At 48.3% G+C, this 27812-nt stretch overlaps 1 protein-coding gene across 2 annotated transcripts in view; it reads right to left on the bottom strand.

The window, feature by feature from the left end:
- The window catches only part of LOC140389325 (low-density lipoprotein receptor-related protein 2-like), a 534533-nt gene that overhangs the window by 378189 nt on the left and 128532 nt on the right, over window positions 1–27812 (bottom strand). For both annotated transcript variants that reach the window (XM_072473491.1, XM_072473499.1), the window contains exons 5-10: window positions 23207–23317; window positions 20968–21081; window positions 15237–15353; window positions 10892–11038; window positions 4827–4943; window positions 3210–3338 (exon numbers count right to left, since the gene is read on the bottom strand). In XM_072473491.1, coding sequence (XP_072329592.1) covers window positions 3210–3338; window positions 4827–4943; window positions 10892–11038; window positions 15237–15353; window positions 20968–21081; window positions 23207–23317 — 735 coding nt within the window. The remainder of the gene's footprint in view (window positions 1–3209; window positions 3339–4826; window positions 4944–10891; window positions 11039–15236; window positions 15354–20967; window positions 21082–23206; window positions 23318–27812) is intronic.

Below are 27812 nucleotides of genomic sequence, written 5' to 3'. Positions count from 1 at the left end.
TGAGTTATGAGCTGCGTCAGTTCCTGCTCAGCAAGGGCATTGCCTCGAGCAGGACGACCAGCTACAACCCCCGGTGAAACGGGCAGGTGGAGAGGGAGAATGGGACTGTCTGGAAGGCCGTCCTGCTGGCCCTTCGGTCTAAAAATCTCCCAGTCTCCCGCTGGCAGGAGGTCCTCCCCGACACGCTCCACTCCATTCGATCACTACTCTGCACTGCAACTAATGAAACCCACTGAATGTCTCCTTGCCTTCCCCAGGAACTCCAACTCCGGGGTTTCGCTCCCAACATGGCAGGCAGCTCCTGGACCTGTCCTCCTCTGCAAAAACGTGCAGATCCACAACCCGACCGGCTGAATTTGTAAATTTTCACCAAACTGTTAATTTTTCCACCACCCCAGCTGGACTCTTTTTATTTAACAAGGGGTGAATGTGTTAGTCACCACTGACTGTATAATAGTTGTAACGATGATTATTAGAGGTAATACGGTACGGCTCCTGTACTATAGGTACGGGGGTAAATCCCTGCCTGCTGGCTCCGCCCAGTAGGTGGAGTATAAATGTGTGTGCTCACCCGAGCTGCTTCCATTCTGGTAGAAGCTGCAGGCGGCCACACATCTCTGCTTAATAAAGCCTCGATTACTCTCTACTCTCGTCTCGTCGTAATTGATAGTGCATCATGTATATCACAAACAACAGTGGTCCCAGCACGGATCCCTGTGGAACACCACTGGTCACAGTTCTCCATTTTGAGTAATTCCCTTCCACTACTACTCTCTGTCTCCTGTTGCCCAGCCAGTTCTTTATCCATCTAGCTAATACACCCTGGACCCCATGAGACTTCACTTTCTCCATCAGCCTACCATGGGGAACCTTATCAAATGCCTTACTGAAGTCCATATATCTGACATCTACAGCCCTTCCCTCATCAATCAACATTGTCACTTCCTCAAAGAATTTTATTAAGTTGGTAAGACATGACCTCCCTTGCACAAAACCATGTTGCCTATCACTGATAAGCCCATTTTCTTCCAAATGGGAATAGATCCTATCCCTCAGTATCTTCTCCAGCAGCTTCCCTACCACTGATGTCAGGCTCATCCTCAACCAGGCAGACAGACCCGTGGCATTCTTTTCCCACACCCTGCATGCCTCCAAAATTCGGCACTCCTCTGTCGAAAAGGAGGCCCAAGCCATCGTGGAAGCTGTGCAGCATTGGAGGCATTACCTGGTCGGCAGGAGGTTCACTCTCCTCACTGACCAACGGTCGGTTGCCTTCATGTTCAATAATACGCAGTGGTGCAAGATCAAAAATTATAAAATCTTAAGGTGGAGGATCGAGCTCTCCGCCTACAATTACGAGATTTTGTATCGCCCCGGGAAACTCAACGGGCCCCCCGATGCTCTATCCCGAGGTACATGTGCCATGAACCTGGCTACTGCTGCCTTCCCCTGGTGAGCCATCTCCCTCAACAGTATCCAAAACGGTATACCTATTTTGGAGGGAGATGACCACAGGGGACACCTGCAATGCCTACCTGCTTTTTCTCTGCCTTTTGGTCACCCATTCCCTTTCTCCCTCAGCAATCCTAATCTGTGGTGTGACCAATTCATTAAACGTGCTATCCACGACCTCCTCAGCATCGCGGATGCTCCAAAGTGAGTCCATCCGCAGCTCCAGAGCTGTCATGCGGTCCAACAAGAGCTGCAGCTGGACACACTTCCCACACGTGAAGGAGCCAGGGACATCAGCCACATCTCCTCCTGTTTGTAGGGGAAACAGGACCCCAAAAGCAATGAGAGAGCCAAGACATTTGGGCATTGGTGGCTGCAGAGGACGACCACCTCAAAATGGCCGAGCAGAGGACCGACAGGCAATCATGAAACTCATGAGAGTTAGGAGGCTTCCAGCTCATATGTCCATCACTGGACATATCAAGATCCACAGTAGGCATGGGAAGAGGAGATGTAAACTCTAATTCCGTGTTTTGTCATGCGGATCATGGCACTCCAGAAAGACGGGGGGGGGGAGCTGAGACCATGGGCCTAAAGTCCAACTCCAAGGAGGAAGGATCCACAGAGAGTGCAGCATCGATGATCTTGATTTATGGTATCATCGTGAGTAATTCAGATACCCAGGGTGATGCTCTGAGGACATGAGTTCAAATTTCACCGTGACAGCTGGTGGAATTTAAATTCAATTAATTGAGCAAGTGGTGCACAGTCGGAGATGTCGGGCGCGATTCAGTGGACTCGAGTTAAAGTCCACTGAACAGCGGGTTTAGCGGGGTTTTTCTCTATATCTGCAGCGCCGAGATACACCCAGCTATCCAATGATACTTTGCCCTTTTTCTTTGGCCTGTGGGAGATTCTCTCCGCCGACGCCGCACTTAGAGGGAACCCCCTCTCACCCACCCCCCCTCAGACTTGGGGAAGTCCCAGGGGACCCTCCCTAACCCCCCTCTGCCTGGCACGGTCCCCTGGCCCTTACCCCTGGCAATGCCAACCTGGACTTTGGACACCCTAGAAATGACAGCCTGACACCCTGGCAATTCCCCAGGCAGTGCCAAGGTGCCCAGGTTCCAGGGGGAGTGCCAGTGTGCCACCCCACCCTGTCCCCGACCACCCGAGAGTCTCCAGTGGTCTGGGAGACCCCCCGGGTGCCGTTATGACTGGTCCACGTTTGCGTGGACCAGTACTTATCAGCGCCCTGGCAAGGTCTCACAGGCACGGCCATTGGGTCCAGGCACCGGGCGCTCATTTACATATTCAGGTGACTCGCGATCGGCCCCGTCTGATACCTGACTTGGGGCTCGCGTGCGATTCACCCATTGCGCCGAGACCTGCACCTGGTGCAACAGGGTCGTGCCCGTCATCTTCTGGACAATACATTAACTCATTCTCAGACTAAAACAATCTCAGGCACTGTTCGATGTACAGAAAGGGAGTTCTCCTGTCTCCTGGCCATCATTCATCCCTCAACCAATATCACTAAAACTGATTACCTGGCCATTTATATCCGTGTTGTTTGAGCAGCCAAGATCTGTACAAATTGCTATGTTTCTATACTACACCAATGACTACACTTCAAAAGAACTTCATTAGTTGTGAAAGTACTAAAACAAAATGCACATTTATTTGTTTGTTCTAATTTATACCGAAAGAACCAAATAAGAGAAAAAATAAATAATGAGCTGATGCTGACAACTTACATGAGGCATTTGCTCGACAGTGCTTATGGTGTTCTAAGACATAGCCCGGAACACAGGAACATGCATGACTTCCAACTCGGTCTTCACATAACTGGTCACAAGCTCCCCATACAGTACATTCATTAAAGTCTAAGTCAAAAGAGAACAAAGAAGGGTTACATTTTTACAATTTTGTTTCCATCACAACTGCAGTGGGAGTTCAACAGGAGGGCCATGAATTAGGCCAGGAACTGGATCACTAAATCCTGGTTGTCCCAGCAGAGGTTTCCGCGCGTCCTTGCCATTCCAAACAAGGACAGCGCGATGTAAAAGAGAGTGTGCCAGGGAAGATATTCCCAAATTGGCAGTTTCTATGTCCTATCCTGGGAAAAGAGCAGAGGACAGAATGCCAAGTGAGAGGCAGCTTACCAAACCATTGCCCATCGAAAACGGGAAAACCCAGTTGTGTGCTGTACCTGAATCTCCCAAAAATTATTTTTAAAACATTGTTTTCTTTAGCCATCTATAAATGGAACTGATGGGCCATGTACCACTTTTTCAGCACCACCCAACCTCGTATCCATAAGACCATAGACCATAAGACGTAGGAGCAGAAGTTGGCCATTCGGCCTATTGTGTCTGTTCCATCAGTGAGATCATGACTGATTTGATGTGAAAACTCACAACTCCACTTTCCAGCCTCTTCCCCATAACCCTTGATTCCCTTACTGATTAATCTGTCTATCTCAGCCTTGAATATACGAAATAAGCCAGCCTCTAAATCCCTCTGTGGTAAAGAATTCCACCGATTCACTACCCTCTGAGAGAAGAAATTCCTCCTCATCGCTGTCAAATAGGCGACCCCTTAGTCTGAGATTATGCCCTCTGATCCTAGACTCTCCCACAAGGGAAAAGAACATCTCCCATCTCAGCAGCTACCCTGTCAATCCCCCTGAGAATCTTATATATCTCAATAAGGTCAACCCTCATTCTTCTAAACTCTAATGAGTACAGGCCCAACCTATTCAACCTCTCTTCATAAGAAAATCCCTCCATATCCAGGACCAACCTACTGAATCTTCCCTGGACGCCACCAATGCCAGTATATCTTTCGTTAGATAAGGGGAGCAAAACTGTTCACAGTATTCCAGGTTATATTAGTGCTTTGTATAGTTTTAGAAAGATTTCCTTATTTGTATACTCCATTCCCTTTTAATTTAAAGGCCAACATTGTGTTTGCCTACCCTATTACTCACTGAACCTGGGTGCTAGCTTTTTGTGATTTATGCACAAGGACTCCCAAATCCCTTGTAATCTTTCTCCATTTGAATAATAATCAGCTCCTTTATTCTTCCTACCAAAGTGCATAACCTCACATTTTCTACATCATCTGCCAAGTTTTTGTCCACTCATTTAACCAATCTATATTGTTCTACCGACTCTTTGTGTCATCCTCACCACTTGCCTATCGAGCTCTGCCACATTTTGCATGCTTCTCTGACTTGGTAGCCATGAAATATGCTCCAAGTTAGGTGGAAACCAAAGTATCCAATTCCTGATTTAGCAAGCATCTGCCATTTACGTCAGATGGTTAACATCAGATCAAATGTTAATTCCTGATATACCTGCAGCACTCACCAATGCAGGTACGACCATCACCACTCACTACAAATCCTGATGGGCAATAGCAGACTCCACCTGATGGGGAAGCGTGGCAGTGATATTCACAGCTTAATGCAGCACAGTTGCTTACACCTAAAAAAAAATGCATAATATGATTTAGGGGAGACTTTGAACAACAAAATACAAGCATTTGAATAACACTATAATCAACTGGTTTGATTTCCTTATCTCTTCCAACAAAATGTAACAAATTAAAGGGGGTGATTCTCCGAGCCCCGCGCCGGGCCGCACAATCGCTGCAACTGCGCCACGACACCGGCACCCGATTCTCCGATGTGCGGAGAATCAGTGCCATTTGCGCTGCCGCATTTGACGCGGCACCGGCCATGGGCCGCTGGAATCGGCGGGGCGCCGATTCTCCGGCCCGGATGGGCCGAGCGGCCACGCGGATACGGCAGAGTCCCGCCTGCGCCGTTCACCCCTGGACTCTGCCGGCGGGAACTCCGTGCAAAGGGCCGGGGGGGCGGCCTGTGGGGCGGGGAAAAGCGCTCCTTCACGGGGGGGGGGGGGGGGCCTTCGATGGGGTCCAGCTAGCGATCGGGGCCCACCAATCGGCAGGCCGGCCTCTCCCCCCCCCCCCCCCGGGACTACTTTCCTGCGCGGCCGGCCCCTGAACTCCAACGCCATGTTGAGTCGGGGCCGGCGTGCGGAAGAAGTCCCCCGCGCATGCGCGAATTGGCGCGGCGCCAATCTGACACCGGAAAGGGAGGCTGGAGCGGCTTGATCTGCTCCAGCGCCATGCTGGCCCCCTGTGGGGGCCAGAATCGATCGGCCCTGTGCCCGTTTCACGCCATCGTGAAACGTGACGGCGTTCACAGCGGCGCAAACACATGGGCTCCATTTGGGAGAATTGCCCCCAAAATCTGTGATCTTGCATTTATTTTGTAAACTGAGCTTTTCTTGGGTACTTTGTGATATGGTACGAATTAAGTAATGGGATGATGGGAAAACTGGTCAATGGGAAGACTGGTCAAAATGTTTAATACAATGTAAGAAAGGCTGAAACTACTCATTCCAGCTCACCAGGCCCATGTAAAGAATGCTCACAATTCACCAGACCCCTATAAGAAATGCTGCCCTAACCATTTCAGACTGAAAGACTGATAAGGCCAACTCTGCATAACTTGAAGTCTGAAAAGATCAGTGAAGGTCGAGCCATTCCAAAACACCGGACCTCGGCAACTCCTGATAAAACTAACTTGTCATAACCCAGAGCTGTAGGAATTAAAACAAGATAAGTTCAGGAAGAAACAAGTCTATTCCAACCTTTCAATGTTCCCTCCAAGGACTAAATAATGGTATGAGTGATCTGACCAAAAATGGTCTGTTCTATGCTTCCGTTTGTATTTCTGATCAAACTCCTGACTATACTGTTGTCACGCAATCTTAATAATGATAATGTATAAATATTGAGCGAATTCTCCGCGAAAGCGCGGAACTTGTGAAAGACTCAGCAGTTTTGTTGACTGCTCTCTGACTTCAAGTTTCAGCCATTACTGCATGCGGTTGTTTCGAAAATAAAACTTTGTTATTCTGTCTTAACGAGTGTGTTGAATCTTTCTACTACAGAAGCGGGAAAATATTGACTTTGACAACTTGTTATGAAAGTTGAACCTTACAAGGTGGTTATGTTTTAAAATGTCTCCTCTAATTTAAGGTGAAGCAAAATGTTCTGTATGGGGGCAAGGGAATGGTGATTATACTAAACGTTCACCTGGAGGCAGAACCATGTGATCTGTTTGTCATGGAGAAATAAATCTAAAATTGAAACCTATTCAAAATCAAGTGACAGTTTTCACACCTTGGCAAGGAAAGGGACAGATAGAAGTGAGCTTGGTGGTTAGTCAGAAGGGACTTGGGACACAATCTTCAATGTAAGATATCTGTCAGAACTTCAGTGTAAAGTAAAAACTTTTAATGAGGCATATTTTGTTTGTATCAGTTAGTTAATGCAAAACATGCCCTTTTTGCTTAGCTTGATCTATTATTTGTCTGTTACGTAACATATGGCCTATGGTAATTTTAGTTTATTTGTTACAATAAAAATCTTAAAACGTGAAATCTTGTTCTTCGGTTCTTTCGGTTAGTTATTGAGGAATTCTTTTTTTTTAAGTTATCAGTTTCGTCAGGGATTATTAACACACAGGTGAATCCTTTTCTTGTCCTGACAGAGGTAGAACATTACTTTCTTTGACTACCTGCTAGGTTTCTAATAAACTAAGTATTACTATCTAGAAAATAATGCCACATATTAAAGGAGCCAACCTTGAACAATGGATTTATTATGTACCTTGAAGATTTAATATTACAGTAACGACAAAACTATTTGTCCCCTTTTTTCCTGCAGGCACTTACTAGAATATAATTCCACAAACAGCATTACTCTAGAGTTCTTCACCCAGTGATCATTCTTCAAAGATGAAAGAATATTGGCAGGCTATCTGACTGTGGAGGGCAACACAACTAAAACCAATGATGTTTTCATTGACAGTCTAGGAGTAGCCACTGTATAGCAATTAGGGGACAGAAGCTCCATGGATTTTCCCTCCCTAACCCAGAACATTGCTGTTAATTTTAGCTTCTCCCACTATTCCAGCTGTGATTAGCTACCTCAACGCAAGAGAGATTTCACCTTTGAATCATAGGATCTGTACCCTGAAAATTGCTCAAAGGGTGATTACAAAATTCACAGAGGAATTGCATTTCATCTGTCTAAAATAGAGTTTGACTTAAACATTGTCACACAAAATAATGCCTGTTGGGAATCCATGATTCTATGAAAAATTATTATTCGGGACTCAAACTGCTTAAGAAACACCTAATGAATATAAAGATGTTACATCTCCCCATTTTGATGAAAAGAAAATCTAAAAAAATGTAAGGTTGTTATGTATCAGAGAATACGTCACTGCTGGTTATGTGTCACGTGATGTGTCGTGGCTTCAGCAGAGTGTCTGGGTGGACTTGAGCAGATCACCATCTTTAATGCATGAGCAACAACTCTTAATAAACCTCTCATCGTACTTTACAAGAATCCAGAGTATGGGCACATCCATGCTTTTTCTCTTTGCAGCAACAAAGTAATATAACAAAGGTTAATAGAGGAAAATTAGGTAAAATTGTAGCCAAAGTCTGCCATGCTAGAGCAAATCTGTTGTGACTCAGTGATGGGCACAGGACTCCACGCTTAAAATATTTACTTTGGGCAGAAGAAGATCCTATAATGTGTCAATTTGATTGAATATGTGGAGATCTCCCTTTGAAATTATTATGGAATAATTTAAGATTCAGTGGATCAGTAGTAATAATCAGAGCATAAATTATGACAGTATCTGTAGTCAGTTGAAAGGAAGAACAAAAGTGTTTTGACTTCATCAAATAACCACCCGGGCAGTAATTTGACGGATTGGATGACCTATGTGACAGCAAGACCCAAGAACTGAAGCCTGAAGGCATTAATTAAGTGTGCTAGTAGGTGATTGGTAAGTTTATGTTTTTAATCCTCCTTTAAACTAGGGCAGTAGTTTAAACTGGTACTGGGAGATATGTAACATTTATAGTATAACCAGTTAAACTCTATAATATAACAACAGATAATGATATTTTGACTTTAAAACTAATTAGTTAAATAAAAACAAAATAAAGATATCAGGGCTGGCTGGTGATGTATTGCTGCTGTAGAATGTAGGTGCTGGTGGACACCTGTGTGGTCCATGGCAACTACACCTACAGTACATGTTTGCAGGAATTTCAGCTCAAAGTTGATGAGCTGTAATCTGTACTTCAAACACTACGATGCAGCAGGGAGCAGCAACGTTACCAGGATATTCTGGTTCAAGAGGCAGTTACACACCCCTTAGGCTAGGTAGTAGCCATAGTGGCCTATAATCAGGGACAGGAGGGTGTGACTGTAAGAGAAGAAGGTATCGGGATCCAGAAGGTAGTAATAGAGGCGCTGCAGCCCTTGTAATTGTCCAGAGGTTCAATGTTCTTGCTGCTTTGTGTGAACAAGAGCAGTGACTGCAGGAAGAATAAGCAAACTCCCACAGCACTATGGTGAAAGGGATAATTCAAGTGGAGGGAGCAAAAATGAATGTTGTTGCAGAAAGGGAGATTCTAGTTAGGAGAATAGACACTGTTCTCTGTAGCTGACAGCGTGCGTTCCAAAGGCTACCTTACCTGCCCGGTGCTAGGACTACAGACAGCTCAGGGCTGAAGAAGAAATTTTAGTCAAAGGGGAAGCATCCAGTTTAACTGGAGATAAAAAAATAGCGAAGCAATCAAGTCACTGGTAGAAGTGGTGTATAGGCCCCGTAACTATATAGTAGGACAGAGTAAAAATCAAGAAATAATTGGAGCTTGTGAGAAAGGTAAATAATAGTGGGAGATTTTAATCTTTAGATACATTGGACAAATCAAATTGGCAAAAGTAACCCGAAGAATGAGTTTGTAGATTGTATTTGGGACAGCTTCTTCGAACAATACATTCCGGAATCAACCAGAGAGCAGCCTGTGTGTGATGAAACAGGGATAATTACATAATAGAAGATCCTCTTAATAAGAGTGATCGTAATATGATAAAATTTCACATTGTGTGAGGAAAGAAATTTGGGTCTGTAACTAGTGTCTTAAACTTAAATGGAAGTAATTACCAGGATATGAGTTGGTTAAAGTGGAATGGTAAATAGGTAAAAAGGTAAGGCAGTAAGAGAAGCAATGGCAGACATTTGAGGATACATTTTCTTACTCTCAACGAAGATAAATTCCATTGAGAAAGAAAGACGAGACAACTAGGATGCACCATCCATGGCTAATTAGGGAAATTAATGATGGTATCAAATTGAAAGAAAAGGGACGAAATTCACCCCAAACGGCGCGATGTCCGCCGACTGGCGCCCAAAACGGCGCCAATCAGACGGGCATTGCGACACCCCAAAGGTGCGGAATGCTCCGCATCTTTGGAGGCCGAGCCCCAACATTGAGGGGCTAGGCCGGCGCCGGAAGGATTTCCGCCCCGCCAGCTGGCGGAAACGGCCTTTGTTGCCCCGCCAGCTGGCGCGGAAATGACATGTCGGGGCGGCGCATGCGCGGGAGCGTCAGCGGCCGCTGACAGTTACGCGCGCATGCGCAGTGGGGAGAGTCTCTTCCGCCTCCGCCATGGTGGAGACTGTTGCGGAGGTGGAAGGGAAAGAGTGCCCCCACGGCACAGACCCGCCCGCGGATCGGTGGGCCCCGATCTGGATTCCCCCCACCGTGGGGGCACCCCCCGGGGTCAGATCGCCCCGCGCCCCCCCCCCAGGACCCCGGAGCCCGCCCACGCCGCCTGGTCCCGCCGGTAAATACCAGGTTTGATTTACACCAGCGGGACAGGCAATTTCTGGGCGGGACTTCGGCCCATCCGGGCCGGAGAATCCAGCGGGGGGTCCCGCCAACCGGCGCGGCCCGATTCTCGCCCCCGCCCAATCTCCGGTACCGGAGACTTCGGCGGGGGCGGGGGCGGGATTCACGGCGGCCAACGGCCATTCTCCGACCCGGCGGGGGGTCGGAGAATGACGCCCCTGATGTGGATGGGTCATTAAATATATTCAAGGCTGAGTTAAACAGACTATTAATCAATGAAATGTCAATAGTTATGGGGGACAGTCAGGAAAATGGAGGGAAGGCCACAATCAGATTATCCATGACCTTATAGAATGAAAGAGCAGGCTCCGTGGGCCGAACAGCCTACGGCTGATCATATTTCTAATGATCTGGTGATTATGATCCTAAGGGGCTGAGGGGCTGGTTTAGCACAGTGGGCTAAGCAGCTGGCTTGTAATGCAGAACAAGGCAGCACGGGTTCAATTCCAGTACTCCCCGAACAGGTGCCGGAATGTGGCGACTAGGGGCTTTTCACTAACTTCATTGAAGCCTACTTGTGAAAATAAGTGATTATTATTATTAAGGGCACTGTGTTCCACCAGACCGCCGTCCAGATAATAAAGGCAAAAATTACACCCCCGTGTCTTCAAATTACTCACTGCAGTTGCTGCCTGCTGTGGTGTTTGTTTCATCTTCACCAAAGGAACAGTCCTCGATCTGATCACATAGTTTGTTGACAGGGATACAGTGTTGGGAACTCGGGCAAGTCCATTCACCTGGCAAGCAGATTTTCTGTTCCCTCCTTTCTGGTCAGAAAATGTAAAAAAATATATATTTTTAAAATCTGCAGGAGCACAGTGTGAAACATGCATTGGTTTAAGCAAACGTTTGAGCTATCTGAAAATGCATTATGTGCATTAGGCAGAGGCTGAAAAATAAAACTTCAATACAGCGAAAATAATATTACCATCGTATATCACCAAATGGGAAATACGGGGAGATGTGAATACATTTATTGGGCCAATATACATACAATATTCAATTCCTTTGCTTCATACATTGTCAGTACAATCTGTTGAAATTGCAGATGACCTGAATTATGGCTTGCACGACCTTTTGCTCATCATAAGTCATCGATACACATGACAATAAATCCAAATCCTGCAGCCCCCATATTTATGGATTCCAGCAGGATTAGTGGTCCAGGTCTACAGTAAGGGTGATGCTAGGATAATGTCCAACATCATACTTGAACAAATCTTTCAGCCTAACCTATCCAAATATTATTTAGAAAAGGGAGATGCTGTTGAAGCTTTTCCCTGTAAATAGTTCCCTGGTGCATTCTCCACAGCAACACCTTGAACAATCAAAGTCGACTTGCCAACCAATCAACATCCTTTTCTCATGGAGTATAAATTGTTGCACCTTTTATATTTGGCATTCTTGTATTTGACCTGATGACTGCAAGATGAAAAACTTCTATAATATGTATTGTTTTTGGCAATGCTCAAGTTATGTACTACCAAGCAACTGGCCATATATTAATAGAAATCTTATAATTTCCCACATTGCCTGTCTGCAATTTTCACTTCCAACTGTCAATCTTTTATTACATATTTTGTATCAGCCATTTCCCATTATAAATCCCCAAGTCGACATTCATAATCGATTTGATGATTTTAAACTTGCCATCATGTCATTATTCAAAGTGGCCTCTTTGTGACTACCAACATATTCATGAGTCCCTCTCTGGAGGTTTTATGAACCTTGATTCATCATTTTTCAATTTCTGTTGGTCAGGTTTCACTCCAACATTTAGCTTCCTTGCATCATACTTCAGATACTTTGCCAATCTTCTAACAAAATAGGGAAATAATCCTGGAGTTAGATTCAATCAGAGCCTTGGATAAAAGCAAATTACTGTGGTTGCTGGAATCTGAAACCAAAAGAGAAAATGCTGGAAAATCTCAGTAGGTCTGGCAGCATCTGAAGGGAGAGAAATGAGCTCATGTTTCGAGTCCAGATGACCCTTTGTCAAAGCTAAAAGGCACAGAAAGTGGGAGGTATTTATACTGTAGGGTGAGGGGATGAAAGATTAGTCATAGCCACAGAAACCAAGGGAAAAGAGTGCTAATAGCCACAGAAACCAAGGGAAAAGAATGCTAATAGCCACAGAAACCAAGGGAAAAGAATGCTAATGGCAGTCCTCACCGAGAACATAAGGTATGAAAGGCCAAGCAGCAGAGAAACTAAAATCAGAGGATAAGCTGTCACAGATGTAGATGTAGGAGGAGGGGGGACATGGGAGAGGGTAAAATAAGAAAAAGGGGTGAACAAAGGGGAGAAAAGGTAAGGCCAGGAGGGATAAGATAGGGAGGGGAATATATATATATATAAAGAAAGATAAGAAATAAGTAAATAGTAAAACACAGTTAAAATGAAATGGAATGAAAACAAAGGGGTCGAGGTGGGGTAGAGCTAATCATCTGAAGTTGTTGAATTCAATGTTGAGACCAGAAGGCTGTAACATGGCTAACTGGAAGACAAGGGGCAAAATTCTCACCCCCACGCCGGGTGGGAGAATCGCCCGGGTGCCACGCGAGTCCCGCTATGCTGCCCCGATGCCCGCACGCGATTCTCCCACCCACCCCCAAACCGGCGCGGCGAGAATCACGGCTGGCTGCTGGGAGAATCGCCGCTTGCCGTTGGTAACGGGCGAGCGGTGATTCTCCGGCCCGGATGGGCCGAGCAGCCTGCCCAACACGACAGGTTCCCGCCGGCGCCATCTACACCTGGTCGCTGCCGGCGGGAACAGCGCGGGAACGCTGGGGGGCGACCTGTGGGGGGGGGAAGGAGGGGGCCTCAAAAGGGGTCTGGCCCACGATCGGTGCCCACCGATCGGCGGGCCGGCCTCTCTGAAGGAGGACCTCCATTCCTCCGCCGCCCCGCAAGATTCATCCAACATCTTCTTGTGGGGCGGCCGCGGGGAGGACGGCAACCGCGCATGTGCAGGTGACATCATTTACACGGCGCTGGTCGCGTCATTTACGCGGTGCCGCTTTTACACGGCACCAATGCCGGGCGCGCGTAAATGACACGGCGCCGCTCCTAGCCCCCTGGGGGCGGGAGAATAGGGGGCTGGGAACGGCCTCCGACGCCGGAATGAAACACTCCGGTTTTCACTCCGGCGTCGGGACTTAGTCTCCCGATGGGAGAATTGCGCCCATGATGCTGTTCCTGCAATTTGTGTTGAGCTTCACTGGAACATTGCAGTGCTCAGCAAAGTGATCACCCAGTCTACATTTGGTCTCTCCGATATAGAGATCACATTGGGAGCAGCGAAGGAGCCTTACCTCCTTCAACCTCCTACTCTTCTTTTCCCCCCTTTCATCCAATCCTCATTGCCTTCTTCCCCCTCACTCCCTGCTCCTCCATCCTTCCAACTTCCCCAACCCTCTTCCTCTCCTGCAGCCCCTTCCATCCCTTCCTCCCCTCATCCCTTTTATTTCCCCCTCCCCCTAATACCTGTTCTTCTGCTTGACAATTTATTTCCTCTTCTCTCCTGCTCCTTTCTCCCTCTCTGCTCCAAATCAGCCTGGTAAAATCATTGCACTTAATATTTGCATATGAGATAAGTCTGTGAGTGGGACATGTTTCATTTACAATACATTATAAGTATCTATGGCACCTGTCTTCTCTATATTGGCACTGTAAACTCTACTTCTTATTTTTAATTTGAATTTTAGAAGCAAACAAGCCTGTTTGAAGGAAGCAAATAGGCCATAAGATTGGGAGGGTAAGAAAGAAGGAAACTGGATGGAGATGAGGGATTTATCTGGTCTTTTGTAACCTATTCTTTGAAGAGTGAGAGAGTGCGCAGTACTAATGAAAAATCATGAAGTTGAAACATTAGTCTGAGTTTTTCCGTTAGCTTTGAGACCCCAAAGTCAGAACCAAATGTGGATCCTGAACACACACTTGCTGGCAGTGGGACTGCAATTGGCTGCCTCTGACGTGACCATTCTCATAAGGACAGTGGGTGGGATTTAGATGATGACCACCCAGAAGGCTAGCAGCTCCAGAGGTTCAAGAGTGGTGGGCACTGCTGAGGCAGCCAGCAGTTAGGTCAGGATCAAATGAACTAACAATCTGAGGTGACAAACAGTTAGGCCCCTCAGGTTTAGGGCCTCCTGAGGACATTTTGGGGGTGGAGTCTCGAGTTCTCACGGCCCCCTAAACTGTCACAGGGAGGCTGCCTCCATTAAGCTGCAATCTCCTCATGTGTCACTGGAAAAATGTGCTAATTTCTCAGTTGGTTGCCCATCTCTGTGGTGCAGCAGCCAATTCCAGTTCCTGGCTGCCAGAAAGAAACATTTCCCACAGTGCCTGATGCCGCTCTCTGCTATTTTCCTGGCACCCCCCCCCCACCAATCCAGCCTCCAAACCTGCCACCCCAGGGCTCTGTCCATTAATTGTTCCCCACTCCACAATGCTGCCAGACTAGCTGAATGTTTCCAGCAATTTGTGTGGTAGGATTTTCAAAAGTACAATCCTGAAGAACTACATATTGATTTAAAGGATTCTCCTGATTCCATGGGCAGAATCTTAACAAAACTGACCCATCCACAAATTCAAAGTTTTCACATTTTAAGAATTTTCCCAGCAGCTGCTTGGCGGTTCCCCTCTCACTCGCAAACTCACACCGGCCAAATCCAGCAGTGGGTGGAATCATGCCTGGTTGCCGATCCAATGTCACTTTTCAGGCTTTAACCCCAATCCTGAGCCCGCCTTCCCTACAATACCATTCATGAACTTCATGAGCACAATAATAATGCAGTCAACCAAATGACTGAATGATAATTCATTGTGTTGACACTATGAAAATTGCTCTATCTACAATTCAAGGTTGCATGTATGATTGTTAACATCTATAATCCTCATTCAGTAGTTTACAACCTCACTCATTTAAACTTTTATGTGCTCATTGACTGCCCACATTCTTACCACATCCTCTTTCATCAGCGTTATCTCCACAGTCATCATCTCCATCACAGAGCCAATTCTGATGAATGCAATGGCCACTGGGGCAGCTGAAATAATTTCCGGTGCAGGCTGGATAAACTGCAAATCACAAGAAAGTATCACCAGTTAATCATTAGAAATGTTAAAACTCTGTCTCTTCAGAGTGTTAGAATGTATTTTTATGATCAAAATAGAACTTTGTGAATATTACACTCAATTTTGATTATTTAACCTATCTTACGTAACTAAAAATAACCTTAACCCAGTATGTTTGACCCCTAAATGTATGCCCCAATTCAATATTCATTACTTAATTGACCTTCAAATGTACAATTGCACTCACTTATATATTTCCATTCATAAAAATTATTCAGAATTGGTAAGGGCTGAAAATATGCTGACATACATTGTAATGCCAGTTATTGCATCTTTCAGTTCCTATTGTTGCAGACATGGGCATAGACACTTCACACAAGGACAACAGGCACAGGGGCTGGGATTCTCCCCTACCCGGCGGGGCGGGGGGTCCCGGTGAGATGGAGTGGCGTGAACCACTCCGGCGTCGGGCCGCCCCAAAGGTGCGGATTTCTCCACACCTTTCGGGGCCAAGCCCTCACCTTGAGGGGCTAGGCCCGTGCCGGAGTGGTTCGCTCGCCGCCGACTGGCGGGAGAGGCCTTTGGCGCCACGCCAGCCAGGGCCGAAAGGACTCCGCCGGTCGGCGGAAGTCCGCACATGCGCGGGAGCGTCAGCGGCTGCTGACGTCATCCCCGCTCATGCGCAGGGGTGTGTGTCTCTTACGCGTCGGCCATGGTGAAGACTGTGGCCGAGGCGGAGGGAAAAGAGTGCCCCCACGGTACAGGCCTGCCCGCAGATTGGTGGGCACCGATCGTGGGCCAGGCCACCGTGGGGGCACCCCCCAGAGCCAGAACACCCCCCAGGATCCCGGAGTCCACCCGCGCCGCCTAGTCCCGCCAGTAAGAGAGGTGGTTTGATTCTCGCCGACATGACAGGCATTCCAGCAGCGGGACTTTGGCCCATCGCAGGCCGGAGAATCGGCGGGGGGGGCCCGCCGACCGGCGTGGCGCGATTCCCGCCCCCGCCGGATATCCGGTGCCGGAGACGGTCAGGGCTCTCTCACCACCTGCACAGACTTTAGGCGGTATTCAACGACCCCCGCCGGGTCGGAGAATCGCCGGGAGGGCGGCGTGAATCTCACCCCCGCCGGCTGCTGTATTCTCCGGCGCCGGGGTTTTGGCGGGGGCGGGAATCGCGCCGTGCCGGTCGGTGGCCGCTAGCAGCGGCCCCCCCGGCGATTCTCCGGCCCGCAATGCACCAAGTAACCGCCCGTTTCTGGAGGGTTCCACCGGCGTAAATCACAACAGGTCCTTATCGACGGGACATGGCTCCACTGGCGGGCTCGGGAGAGCGCGGGGGGATCTGGCCCCGGGGGTTGCCCCCACAGTGGCCTGGCCCATGATCGGGGCCCACCGAACCGGGGGCGGGCCTGTGCCGTGGGGGCACTCTTTCCCTCGCATTCCCACGCATGCGCAGTGGAGGGAGACTCTCCCGCCTCCGCCATGGTGGAGACCGTGGCGAAGGCGGAAGGAAAAGAGTGCCCACACGGCACAGGCCCGCCCGCAGATCGGTGGGTCCCGATCGCGGGCCAGGCCATCGTGGGGGCAGCCCCCGGGGCCAGATCGTCCCGTGCCCCCCCACAGGACCCCGGAGCCCTCCCGCGCCACCTTGTCCCGTCGGTAAGGTAGGTGGTTTAATCTACGCCAGCGGGACAGGCATTTTAGCAGCGGGACTTCGGCACATCCGGGCCGGAGAATTGCGGGGGGGGGGGGGGAGCGCCAACCGGCGTGGTGCGATTCCCGCCCCCGCCGAATATCCGGAAGCCGACCGGCACGGCGCGATTCCCGCCCCCGCCAAAACCCCGGCGCCGGACAATACAGCAGCCGGCGGGGGTGAGATTCACGCCGCCCCCGGCGATTCTCCGGCCCGCAATGGACCAATTGGCCGCCCGTTTTTGCCGGGTTCCACCGGCGTAAATCACAACAGGTCCTTACCGACGGGACCTGGCTCCACTGGCGGGCTCGGGGGTCGCGGGGGGATCTGGCCCCGGGGGGTGCCCCCAAGGTGGCCTGGCCCGTGATCGGGGCCCACCGAACCGGGGGCGGGCCTGTGCCGTGGGGGCACTCTTTCCCTCCGCACCCGGCCGCTGTCAGCCTCCGCCATGACCGGTGCGGAGAAGAACCCCCCTGCCCATGCGCTGGGATGATGCCAGTACACGCTGGCGGTCCCGTGCATGCGCCAACTCGCGCTGGCCGGCGGAGGCGCAAAACACTCCAGCGCCGGCCTAGCCCCTGAAGGTGTGGAGGATTCCGCACCTCCGGGGCGGCCCGACGCCGGAGTGGTTCACGCCACTCCTCGGCGCCGGAGTGGCCCGCCCCGCCGGTTCGAGGAGAATCCCGCCCCAGGCCTGGCAGATATGTCCTTCCGAACTTGGCCAGTTTGGGCAGTGGTGGATATACCAATCCATTCTTGGTGGTGGACATTGATGAACTTCACCAAAAGTACATTCTGCACTCTTGTCACCCTCAGTGCTTCTTTCTTCTTGTTTATTCGTTCATGAAATGTAAACATCATTGGCAAGGCTAGCATTTGTTGCTCATCCCTAATTGTGCCTGAGAAGGTGGTGGTGAGCTGCTTTCTTGAACTGCTGCAATCCATCTGGTGTAAGTACACAGTGCTTTTAGAAGAGATTTTTAGGATTTTGACCCAGTGACAGTGAAGGAATTGCAACATATTTCCAAGCCAAGATGGTGTGTGGCTTGGAGGGGAACATGAAGGTGGTGGTGTTCCCTGCATCTTCTGCCCTTGTCCTTCTAGGTGGTAAAGTTCCCAAGTTTGAAAGGTGCATTGGAAGGAATCTTGGTGAGTTGTTGCAGTGCATCTTATAAATGGTACACATTGCTTCCACTATGCATTGCTGGAGGAACGAGTGAATGTTTGTGGAAGGGGTGCTAATCAAATGGGCTGCTTTGTCCTGGATGGTGTCAAGCTTCTTGAATGTTATTGGAACTGCACTCACCCAGACAAGTGAAGAGTATTCCATCACACTCCTTATTTGTAGATGATGGATATGCTTTGGGGAGTAAGGAGATGATTTACTCTCTGTAGAATTCTTAACCTCTGACCTGCTCTTGTAGCTACATATTTATATGATTGGTCCAGTTCAGTTTCTGGTCAATGATAACCCCAGGATGTTGATTGTGAGCAATTCAGCAATGGTAATGCTGTTAAATGTCAAAAGGAGATGATTTGACATTCTCTTGTTGGAGATGGTCGTTGCCTGGAACTTGTGCGACGTGAATGTTACTTGTCACTTATCAGCCCAAGTCTAAATGTTGTTAGGTGGTGTTAAACATAGAGGAGTACTAATTCATCAGTTTCAGGAGGGTAAGATGTGGCTATCAGCAGGTTTCCTTGCCCATGTTTAACCTGATGTCATGAGACTTCAGGGACCCAGAGGCAACACTGAGGATTTTCAGGACCATCCCAACTGCGAAATGCTACCAACTGTCGTGGCTGGAGACAATTGACACCTCTTTAACCTGTGATTGTCCCTCTCTCCAGTTGCTCCGTCTGGACCTGTACACTTAATTACCTGCAAAGACTTGCATTCAAAGTATCGTATTGCATCTTTGACTTTGTCTATATATATGTTTCTGGAACCCACCTCTTCATTCACCTGAGGAAGGAGCAGTGCTCCGAAAGCTAGTGACATTGAAACAAACCTGTTGGACTTTAACCTGGTGTTGTAAGACTTCTTACTGTGCTCACCCCAGTCCAACGCCGGCATCTCCACATCGGGGGCGAAATTCTCCGGTATCGGCGCGATGTCCGCCGACTGGCGCCCAAAACGGTGCAAATCAGTCGGGCATCGAACCGCCCCAAAGGTACGGAATGCTCCGCATCTTTGGGGGCCGATCCCCAACCTTAAAGGGTTAGGTCGGCGCCGGACGAATTTCCACCCCGCCAGCTGGCAGAAAAGGCCTTTGGTGCCCCGCCAGGTGGAGCGAAAATGACATCTCCGGGCGGCGCATGCGCGGGAGCGTTAGCGGCCGCTGACGGCATTCCCGCGCATGCGCAGTGGAGGGAGTCTCTTCCGCCTCCGCTATGGTGGAGACCGTGGTGAAGGCGGAAGGAAAAGAGTGTCCCCCACGGCACAGGCCCGCCCGCGGATCGGTGGGCCCCGATCGCGGGCCAGGCCATCGTGGGGGCACCCCCCGGGGCCAGATCGCCCCATGCCCCCCCCAGGACCCCGGAGCCCCCCCGCGCCACCTTGTCCCGCCGGTAAGGTAGGTGGTTTAATCTACGCCGGCGGGACAGGCATTTTAGCAGCGGGACTTCGGCCCATCCGGGCCGGAGAATCACGGGGGGGGGGGGCACCAACCGGCACGGCGCGATTCCCACCCCCGCCGAATATCCGGTGCCGGAGAATTCGGCAACCGGCAGGGGCGGGATTCACGCCAGCCCCCGGTGATTCTCCGACCCGGCGGGGGTTCGGAGAATCTCGCCCCAGATTTATTTATTTAATTGAGCTTAAATTCCACCAGTTTTGAAAGTGGAATTTGAATTCATTTCTTCAGAGCAATATGCCAGCTCTCTGGATTACGACTCCAGTAACGTAATCGCTATTCTACCACTCCCATAATACAGGATTACACTACAACAAAGAAATTTAAATAACAACTGACATGGTAGAGGTTGCTATTCTAAGTCTCAACATTGGGGCAGAGAAAATAAGTATTTTTTGGCATTCTTCTGTACTTGAAAAGGAATGCGCAATGCTCTTTGGGTTCCATTTCCCAATACGAGTGTGGTTCATCTTGATAAACACTAAACTCACGTGAAAAAATATATAATTTTGAACTGCAAATGAGTCTCCACATATATCAACACATTTAAACAGAGTATAAAACAGAGTATAAAACAGAGCAGCACGTAGCATAGTGGTTAGCACAGTTGCTTCACAGCTCCAGGGTCCCAGGTTCTATTCCCGGCTTGGGTTACTGTCTGTGCGGAGTCTGCACGTTCTCCCCGTGTGTCTGCGTGGGTTTCCTCCGGGTGCTCTGGTTTCCTCCCACAGTCCAAAGATGTGCAGGTTAGGTGGATTGGCCAGGCTAAATTGCCCTTAGTGTCCAAAAAAGGATAGGCGGGGTTACGGGGATAGGGTGGAGGTGTGGGGGTAGGATGGAGGTATGGGCTTATGTAGGGTACTCTTTCCAAGGGCCGGTGCAGACTCGATGGGCTGTATGGCCTCCTTCTGCACTGTAAATTCTGCACTGTAAATTCTATGAAAACATTACATAGATCAGGCTTCAACCTCATCACTGTGCTTGTCGCAGTATCTCAATATTTTAGTTAGTGGTTTTGAAGCTGCATATTAAAAATGAGGCATTGCTTCCCCAAGTTAAATTATAGGGTAACCTATAATTTATCAGAAAAGTTGAATAAGAGTAATATAAGCTAGACCAACTGGCATCGACCTAGGCACCAGACACAAAGACATACCCTGCCCAGTTGTAGGGCACTCAATTTCAAATAGTAAACTTTCTAACTTTGTACCAAATATGCAGCAGGTTTGAGCCGAATACTTCTAATTAAGGAATTTATAAAATGACTGTTCCAGAAAATAAACATTACCACATTTTTGCTCATCACTTCCATCACCACAGTCCTCATCGTGGTCACATACAAATATCTCTGGGATGCATTCTGTGCTGGTACATTGAAACTGACCGTTGTTACATTTCTGAGCTGCAAAGGGTTGGAAAAGAGGTGAGAGAAGGTTTGGGGTAAGAAAGGGGGAAAATAAATACAGCATTCACGTTCTTTTTGGAAATGTTCAGTTTTTAAATTGTACAACTCTCGCCATCTATGAGTTGATAACTAAGTGAATCACCCAGTAAAAGCTTGAGCTGTTTGTTCAGGCAGGGCTTCAGAATATGCTGGGTTCGCTGATCTATGTGGGCAGACATAATTTACCCATGTGTCCTGCATTGTGAATGGCAATAATCAACTCAGTTGCCACTCCTGAAAACTGTCTGTTAACCCACGCTGGAAAGTATGGGCACGATCTTGCGGCCACGCTGAACTAGAAAAGCATCTCGCCGCGGCGCAGTGTGGCCGGTGAAAGCCGGGAAATCCCGCTCCCGGGATCCACCCGGCTCGCAACACCTCGCATGATTCAATGCAATGGGCGGGATCAGTTTTTGGCAAATCTGCATATTAGAGTGAGGCAGTAAGCCTTACTCTACTGTGCAGATTCCCGAGGTACCTGAGGCTTTGGGATTCAATCACTTTGCCTTGGGGACCAGACGGAACGACACTCGTGGAGGTCTCCAAGAGGATCGGAGGCCCACAGCTGCATGCCCGTTGGTGGTGTCGTCTGGGCACCCTGGGAGTGCCAGCCTGGCACCTTGTCAGTGCCATCCTAGCACCCTGGCCACCTGGGTGCCAGTTTGGCACTGTCAAGGTGCCCAGTTGGTGCTGGCAGGGGCACTGCCACAGGTGCCAAACTGGCATTTTTTACGTGGGTGCAATTTGGTCAAGGTTGCCCACCGTAGGTGTGAGGGGTGTGGGAGACCCTCCCATGTTGCGTTTGGGAATGGGGGAAGTCGGGGCCTCGGAGATTGGGATCCCATTTTTAAATGGCATCCCGATCTCTCACTACAATGGGGAGTTCGGCGAGCAGAGCTTCCCATTGTAAAAAGCGGGGCGATGTGCGGCCTCAGCCGCGTGTTCCCCGTTTAGGTCCCTTATTTAACACGAGTAGCATTGAGTAGCCATGTGCTTCCCGGCACTATGAGTGCCAGGAAACACGCGGATAAACGCGCTCGCTAGGGGACTTTGTTCCCTTTTGGGAAGATCGCGCCCTTAGTATCTAAGGCTGTCAGTTGAGAACAGGATCTATAGTTGAATAACTCACCATCTCACACTATCTCACAACTCTGTCACTCGTGAAGATTTTGGTGAGGCACCAAAGTTAAGAAAGAGGAGAGAAAACTGAATAAGAATATCTTCATGTCAAGAATTTACTCCGATTCCTATGAGGGGTTAAATAGTTTCTAACCTATTCTACTCCTACTTTCAAGCATGATTTTTCTGCCAACATTAGCAATTCAAGTTCGATTAATCTTTGTACACAAATCAAATTTTGTTTGAAGCTTACACATAGGATTGGGAGATAGCCAACAATAATGATATGACTCTCAAGATTCAGAAATGAAGCTAGTGAATACCCTCGTCCCTTCTTGAATGGAATAATTTACATGATCACCCAGATAGAAATTAGGTGGATGAAGAGTAATGAAAGGAGAGATCTTCTGGCCGTTCATGTCGGCAGGATCTTGCCGTCCCGCTGAAGGCGCACCCCCATTCTAGGTTTCCCGGCGGCATGGGGCGGATTCAATGGCAAACCCCATTCAAAGTGGCGAGACCAGTGGCTGCTGTCCAACGACGGGCCGTCTCCCACCACCGAGAAACATGCCACCGGAAAGGGGGGGGGGGGGATTGGTATGTTATTATGATTTCCATAATGATATAAATGATTTATAGCTTTTCTACATTCCACACATTGAGTACCAAACACCCAAGCATAAAACTAATGAAATGCAACAGTCTCTCATTCTAGGAACCACCAAATGTTATTTCTATTGAGCCATCCTGTGATAATTACTACCAGTCTCCATGAGTAGATAGGAAATTCTGCTGATTAGGTTTGTTGCAACACTGATTTATTTATTTGTCTGAACTGCAGCGGTTGGATTAAATTGTTTCAGACATAGTCTGTATTTCAGTATGTCCACATATCAGTGTCCTCCACAGGTGATTAGTTACAGCCAGGAAGTTAGGATCTAAACATCAGAAAAGCAGAACATACTGCAATTGTTTTCATCTGTTCCATCCCTGCAGTTCAGCACTCCATCACAATGCTGGCTAGAGTTGTAACAGGCTCCATTTGCGCACTCCATTTGGGTGCAAATAGGGTAATCTAAAGGGGAAAAAAAGAAGAAAAACAAATGACTAATTTACTTAACATTCTCTGAAGTTAACAGGCCATATACATACCACATGCATGTGTTGAGTAGAGAATGTACATTTTAGTGCTAAGGTGAAGACTCAAAATGATCCGAACATCTAAAGACTCCTGCAAGATACAGGGGGCGTCATTCTCCGCCGGCGGGAGTCTCCGTTTTGCCGGCGCCCGGGGGTTTCCCGACGGCGTGGGGCTGCCCCACAATGGGAAGCCCCATTGACCGGCCGGTGTTACGGAGACTCCCGCTGGCCGGTCGGGGCAGAAATGTGGCGGTGCGGGTAGGAGAATTTCGCCCAGGATTTTTTTAGTCTATAAAGGTTTGTCTGACAAAAAACAGTTGCCTTCACCCCTTCAATTTTCCATCCATATAAAGATTCATAAAATCAAATGACACAGATGGAGGCCATTCAGCACATATCATGTATGCCCTCACTCTGCACATGATAACTAACAAAGCTCAATTTCTAATTTAATAGTCTCAGTGCAATGCAACCAATATTTGTGTAGAGCTACCTTTTTCTTCAGTACTCTATGCCCTACTTATATTTTTCTAACAGCTTTATCAACTTGACCTCCTGCTGTTTGACGTTTTGTACATCTCACCATAAGTCTACTCTTATAAGTCTTTTAAAGATTTACATCCCACATACTTTCATTTCTAAAAGAACATGATCGCATCCAATAACACAAAGTAACTGTGATAACTTCATTTATCTTCAGCAATTAAAGTGACTTTTGAGCAAACATTTTGGGCGTGATTTACCAGCCTCGTCGCGCCCAATGTGGTGACAGAACGAGGCAGTTGAATCTCGCGAGAGGCCTCTCGCGAGATTCAACGCTGGGTGAGATCCAGATTAGCATATTTAAATGAGCCATTAGGCCTATTTAAATATGTCTGCTTCGGATTCTCCTGCCGCCCGTGACCTAATGGCCTCCCCTGGAAAACTCGCCAGGGCGCCATTTTGCACTGGTCCACACAAATATGGACCATGAGTAACAACATCTGGTGGGATCTCACAGGCCATTAGAGACTACTAAATGGCCTGCCTTTGGGTAGGATGGTACCCTGGCACTTATGCTGGCATCTGTGCACCTTGGTACTACCAGCCTGGCAACTTGACACTGCTAACCCAGACATCCTGACAGTGCTACACTGGCACTGCCAGGGTGCCAAGGTGCCAGGTTGCTCATGCTAGTTTTGGGCCCGGGGTGCCATGCCCATAAGAGGTGGGGTGAGGGGGGGCTTAAGAACTCCGCAAGAGATTAGTTGGGTGCAGTGGGGCGGGGGTGGGGGGTTCCGGAAACCACAGTGGGGTAGCTGAGAAGGGGGGGGTCAAACGATTGGCGCAGCCTTTAGAAATGGCACCCCAATCCACACGTATCCTTCCTGCACTGGCGAGCCAACTGAGCTTGCCAGTGCAGGAAATGATGTAAGTGTGGCCTCGGCGGGATGTTCCCCGCTGAGGCTAGAAACCCAGCAAAGTACAATTGCACAGCATGGTCTTTCTCGCTGTTGCACCTTGCTCAACGTGCCCAAAACGGGACTCTGTTTTTGTCCTGTTGAATTGCGCCCAATGTAAACATTTAATGAAATGAAAATCGCTTATTGTCACAAGTAGGCTTCAAATGAAGTTACTGTGAAAAGCCCCTAGTCGCCACATTCCGGCGCCTGTTCGGGGAGGCTGGTACGGGAATTGAACCGTGCTGCTGGCCTGCCTTGGTCTGCTTTAAAAGCCAGCGATTTAGCCCAGTGTGCTAAACCAGCCCCTGTCAGAGTTTGTCGGAGACAATTATTTGTCGGAGACAACCTTTACCCATGCTGCTACCAACAGAAAGTCAACCTACCCACAAACCACAGACTGTACAGGTCGGAGGCAACTATTTCCAGTGGTGCATTAAAGGATATTTACCTGGGGTGCAATTCAACGGCCTTGTCGCACCCGACTTGATATTTGCCAACTAACCCCCATGCACCAATCCAGACCCCCTCCCCCAGCATATGACTGCAATGTTGTGTATGGATTTCCATGTAATGTTGAACATTTTACCAACAGTACCCAGGTGTGTTAAATCAGAAATAAACCCCAGAAAATGCAGGAAATACTCAGGTCAGGCAGTATCTATGTTGAGAGAAAGAGTTAACGGGTGGTATTTGATGAAGGTGACAGGGGTCTTGATCAATGGCTGGATATCCAGCAGGAGTGCTGCGTTGCCTCATTTAAGGATGCCTGGGTTCCATGTTTGCTCATCCCACAGCGAAAAAGTTACTGGTTGGCATTCAGATGAGAGATAAGCTTAGGTTTCGACAAGGAAATTATTCAAACGGACATGTTTTTAATACTGAAGAAGCACTGTTCAATTTGCATACTTTCTTGGCTTTGGCCTTCAGGTCCCGGAGGCGGGGGTGGAAGGGGCCCCCAAAAATGAAGTTGAGCACAGGGTCCCACCAATTGTAAAGCTGACACTGATAAGAATATTAAAATTGCCTTCTACTTTAAGTTATCACTGCTGCCATCTTATCTGGAAACCACTTTCAAATCTGCATCTGGACATTAATTCTGAAATCTTATCATGCCGATTATATTATTTAAAAACTAGAATGTAGTATCATTGTAGAGAGTTTAGAAGATGTTTCTATCATGAACTCATTGTTCGAATAAGCAGAATATAAAGTTAAGCCTGCGGATTGACTCACCAGATGTCTGTTGTTTTCTGTGTTTTTAACTCTTAGGTTGCCATAAACGAGCTGGAAAATTATTGTTTTCAGGCCAAACCACGCAATGTTATGTTACAATATGAACATGAACATGAACAAGATACAATTAATACACAACTCCAAGTATGATCAATGAACTGTGTGTGTTATTTTGGCAAAAGGTTGTAAATGTGTGAATAAGACACACTTGTTTAAAAATCTGCTTTCAGTTTATGAGTTAATTAGTGATTTCATGAGTTAAATGTTTCTTGGGCACTAAACTGGAGTCTTGCACATTTAGCACTTTAAAAAAAAAGTTTTTATTAAGGTGTCCCCCCCCAATGAATCCCCCCACTGCCGCCGCCTCCCCCCCCCCCCAGCAACTGATGGTGCTTAGTTCCTTGAAGTAAGTAATAAAAGGCTGGCACCTCCAATAGAACATCTCCACTGATCCCTTCACGGTGTACATAAGTTTCTCGAGGTACAAAATCTCCATTAGATCCCCTAACTATGACAAGGCACGAGGTGGGGTTGGAGACCGGGCAATCAACGAGGCGAAGGCAAGGACATTTGCATCCGCCCCCGTCTGCAGCCCCGGTAAGTGAACGGTAGAACCCTCAAGAGTATTGACAGTCGGAGAGATCCAGGTGTACAGGTCCACAGGTCACTGAAAGGGGCAACACAGGTGGAGAAGGTAGTCAAGGAGGCATACAGCATGCTTGCCTTCATTGGCCAGGGAATTGAGTATAAGAATTGGCAAGTTATGTTACAGCTGTATAGAACCTTAGTTAGGCCACACTTGGAGTATAGTGTTCAATTCTGGTCGCCACACTACCAGAAGGATGTGGAGGCTTTAGAGAGGGTGCAGAAGAGATTTACCAGGATGTTGCCTGGTATGGAGGGCATTAGCTATGAGGAGCGGTTGAATAAACTTGGTTTGTTCTCACTGGAACGACGGAGGTTGAGGGGCGACCTGATAGAGGTCTACAAAATTATGAGGGGCATAGACAGAGTGGATAGTCAGAGGCTTTTTCCCAGGGTCGAGGGGTCAATTACTAGGGGGCATAAGTTTAAGGTGCGAGGGGCAAGGTTTAGAGGAGATATGCGAGGCAAGTTTTTTCCACAGAGGGTAGTGGGTGCCTGGAACTCGCTGCCGGAGGAGGTGTTGGAAGCAGGGACGATAGTGACATTTAAGGGGCATCTTGACAAATACATGAATAGGATGGAAATAGAGGGATATGGACCCAGGAAGTGTCGAAGATTTTAGTTTAGATGGGCAGCATGGTCGGCTCAGGCTTGGAGGGCTGAAGGGCCTGTTCCTGTGCTGTACATTTCTTTGTTCTTTTTTCTAAGTCTGACGCCCCAAATATGGCAACCAAAGGACAGGGCTCCAGTTCGATATTTCAAATCGCCGACATGGTGTTAAAGAAAGGGACCGAAAAACTCACAAGCTTGGGACAGGACCGAACATGTGTGTGTGGTTGGCCGGGACCTGGGATACCGCTCACAACTATCATCAACCTCTGGGAAAAAACTGCTCATTCTCTCCTTGGTTAGATACACCCTAAACACTACCTTAAGCTGGATCAAGCCCAGTCTCTCACATGGAACATAGAACATACAGTGCAGAAGGAGGCCATTCAGCCCATCGGGTCTGCACCAACCCACTTAAACCCTCACTTCCACCCTATTCCCATAACCCAACAACCCCTCCTAACCTTTTTGGACACTGAGGGCAATTTATCATGGCCAATC

The sequence above is a fragment of the Scyliorhinus torazame genome, chromosome 2 (assembly GCF_047496885.1).
Source record: "Scyliorhinus torazame isolate Kashiwa2021f chromosome 2, sScyTor2.1, whole genome shotgun sequence".
Classification (NCBI taxonomy): domain Eukaryota; kingdom Metazoa; phylum Chordata; class Chondrichthyes; order Carcharhiniformes; family Scyliorhinidae; genus Scyliorhinus; species Scyliorhinus torazame.
The sequence above is the reverse complement of the archived record's forward strand: the minus strand, read 5'-3'. Positions and strand labels throughout refer to the sequence as shown.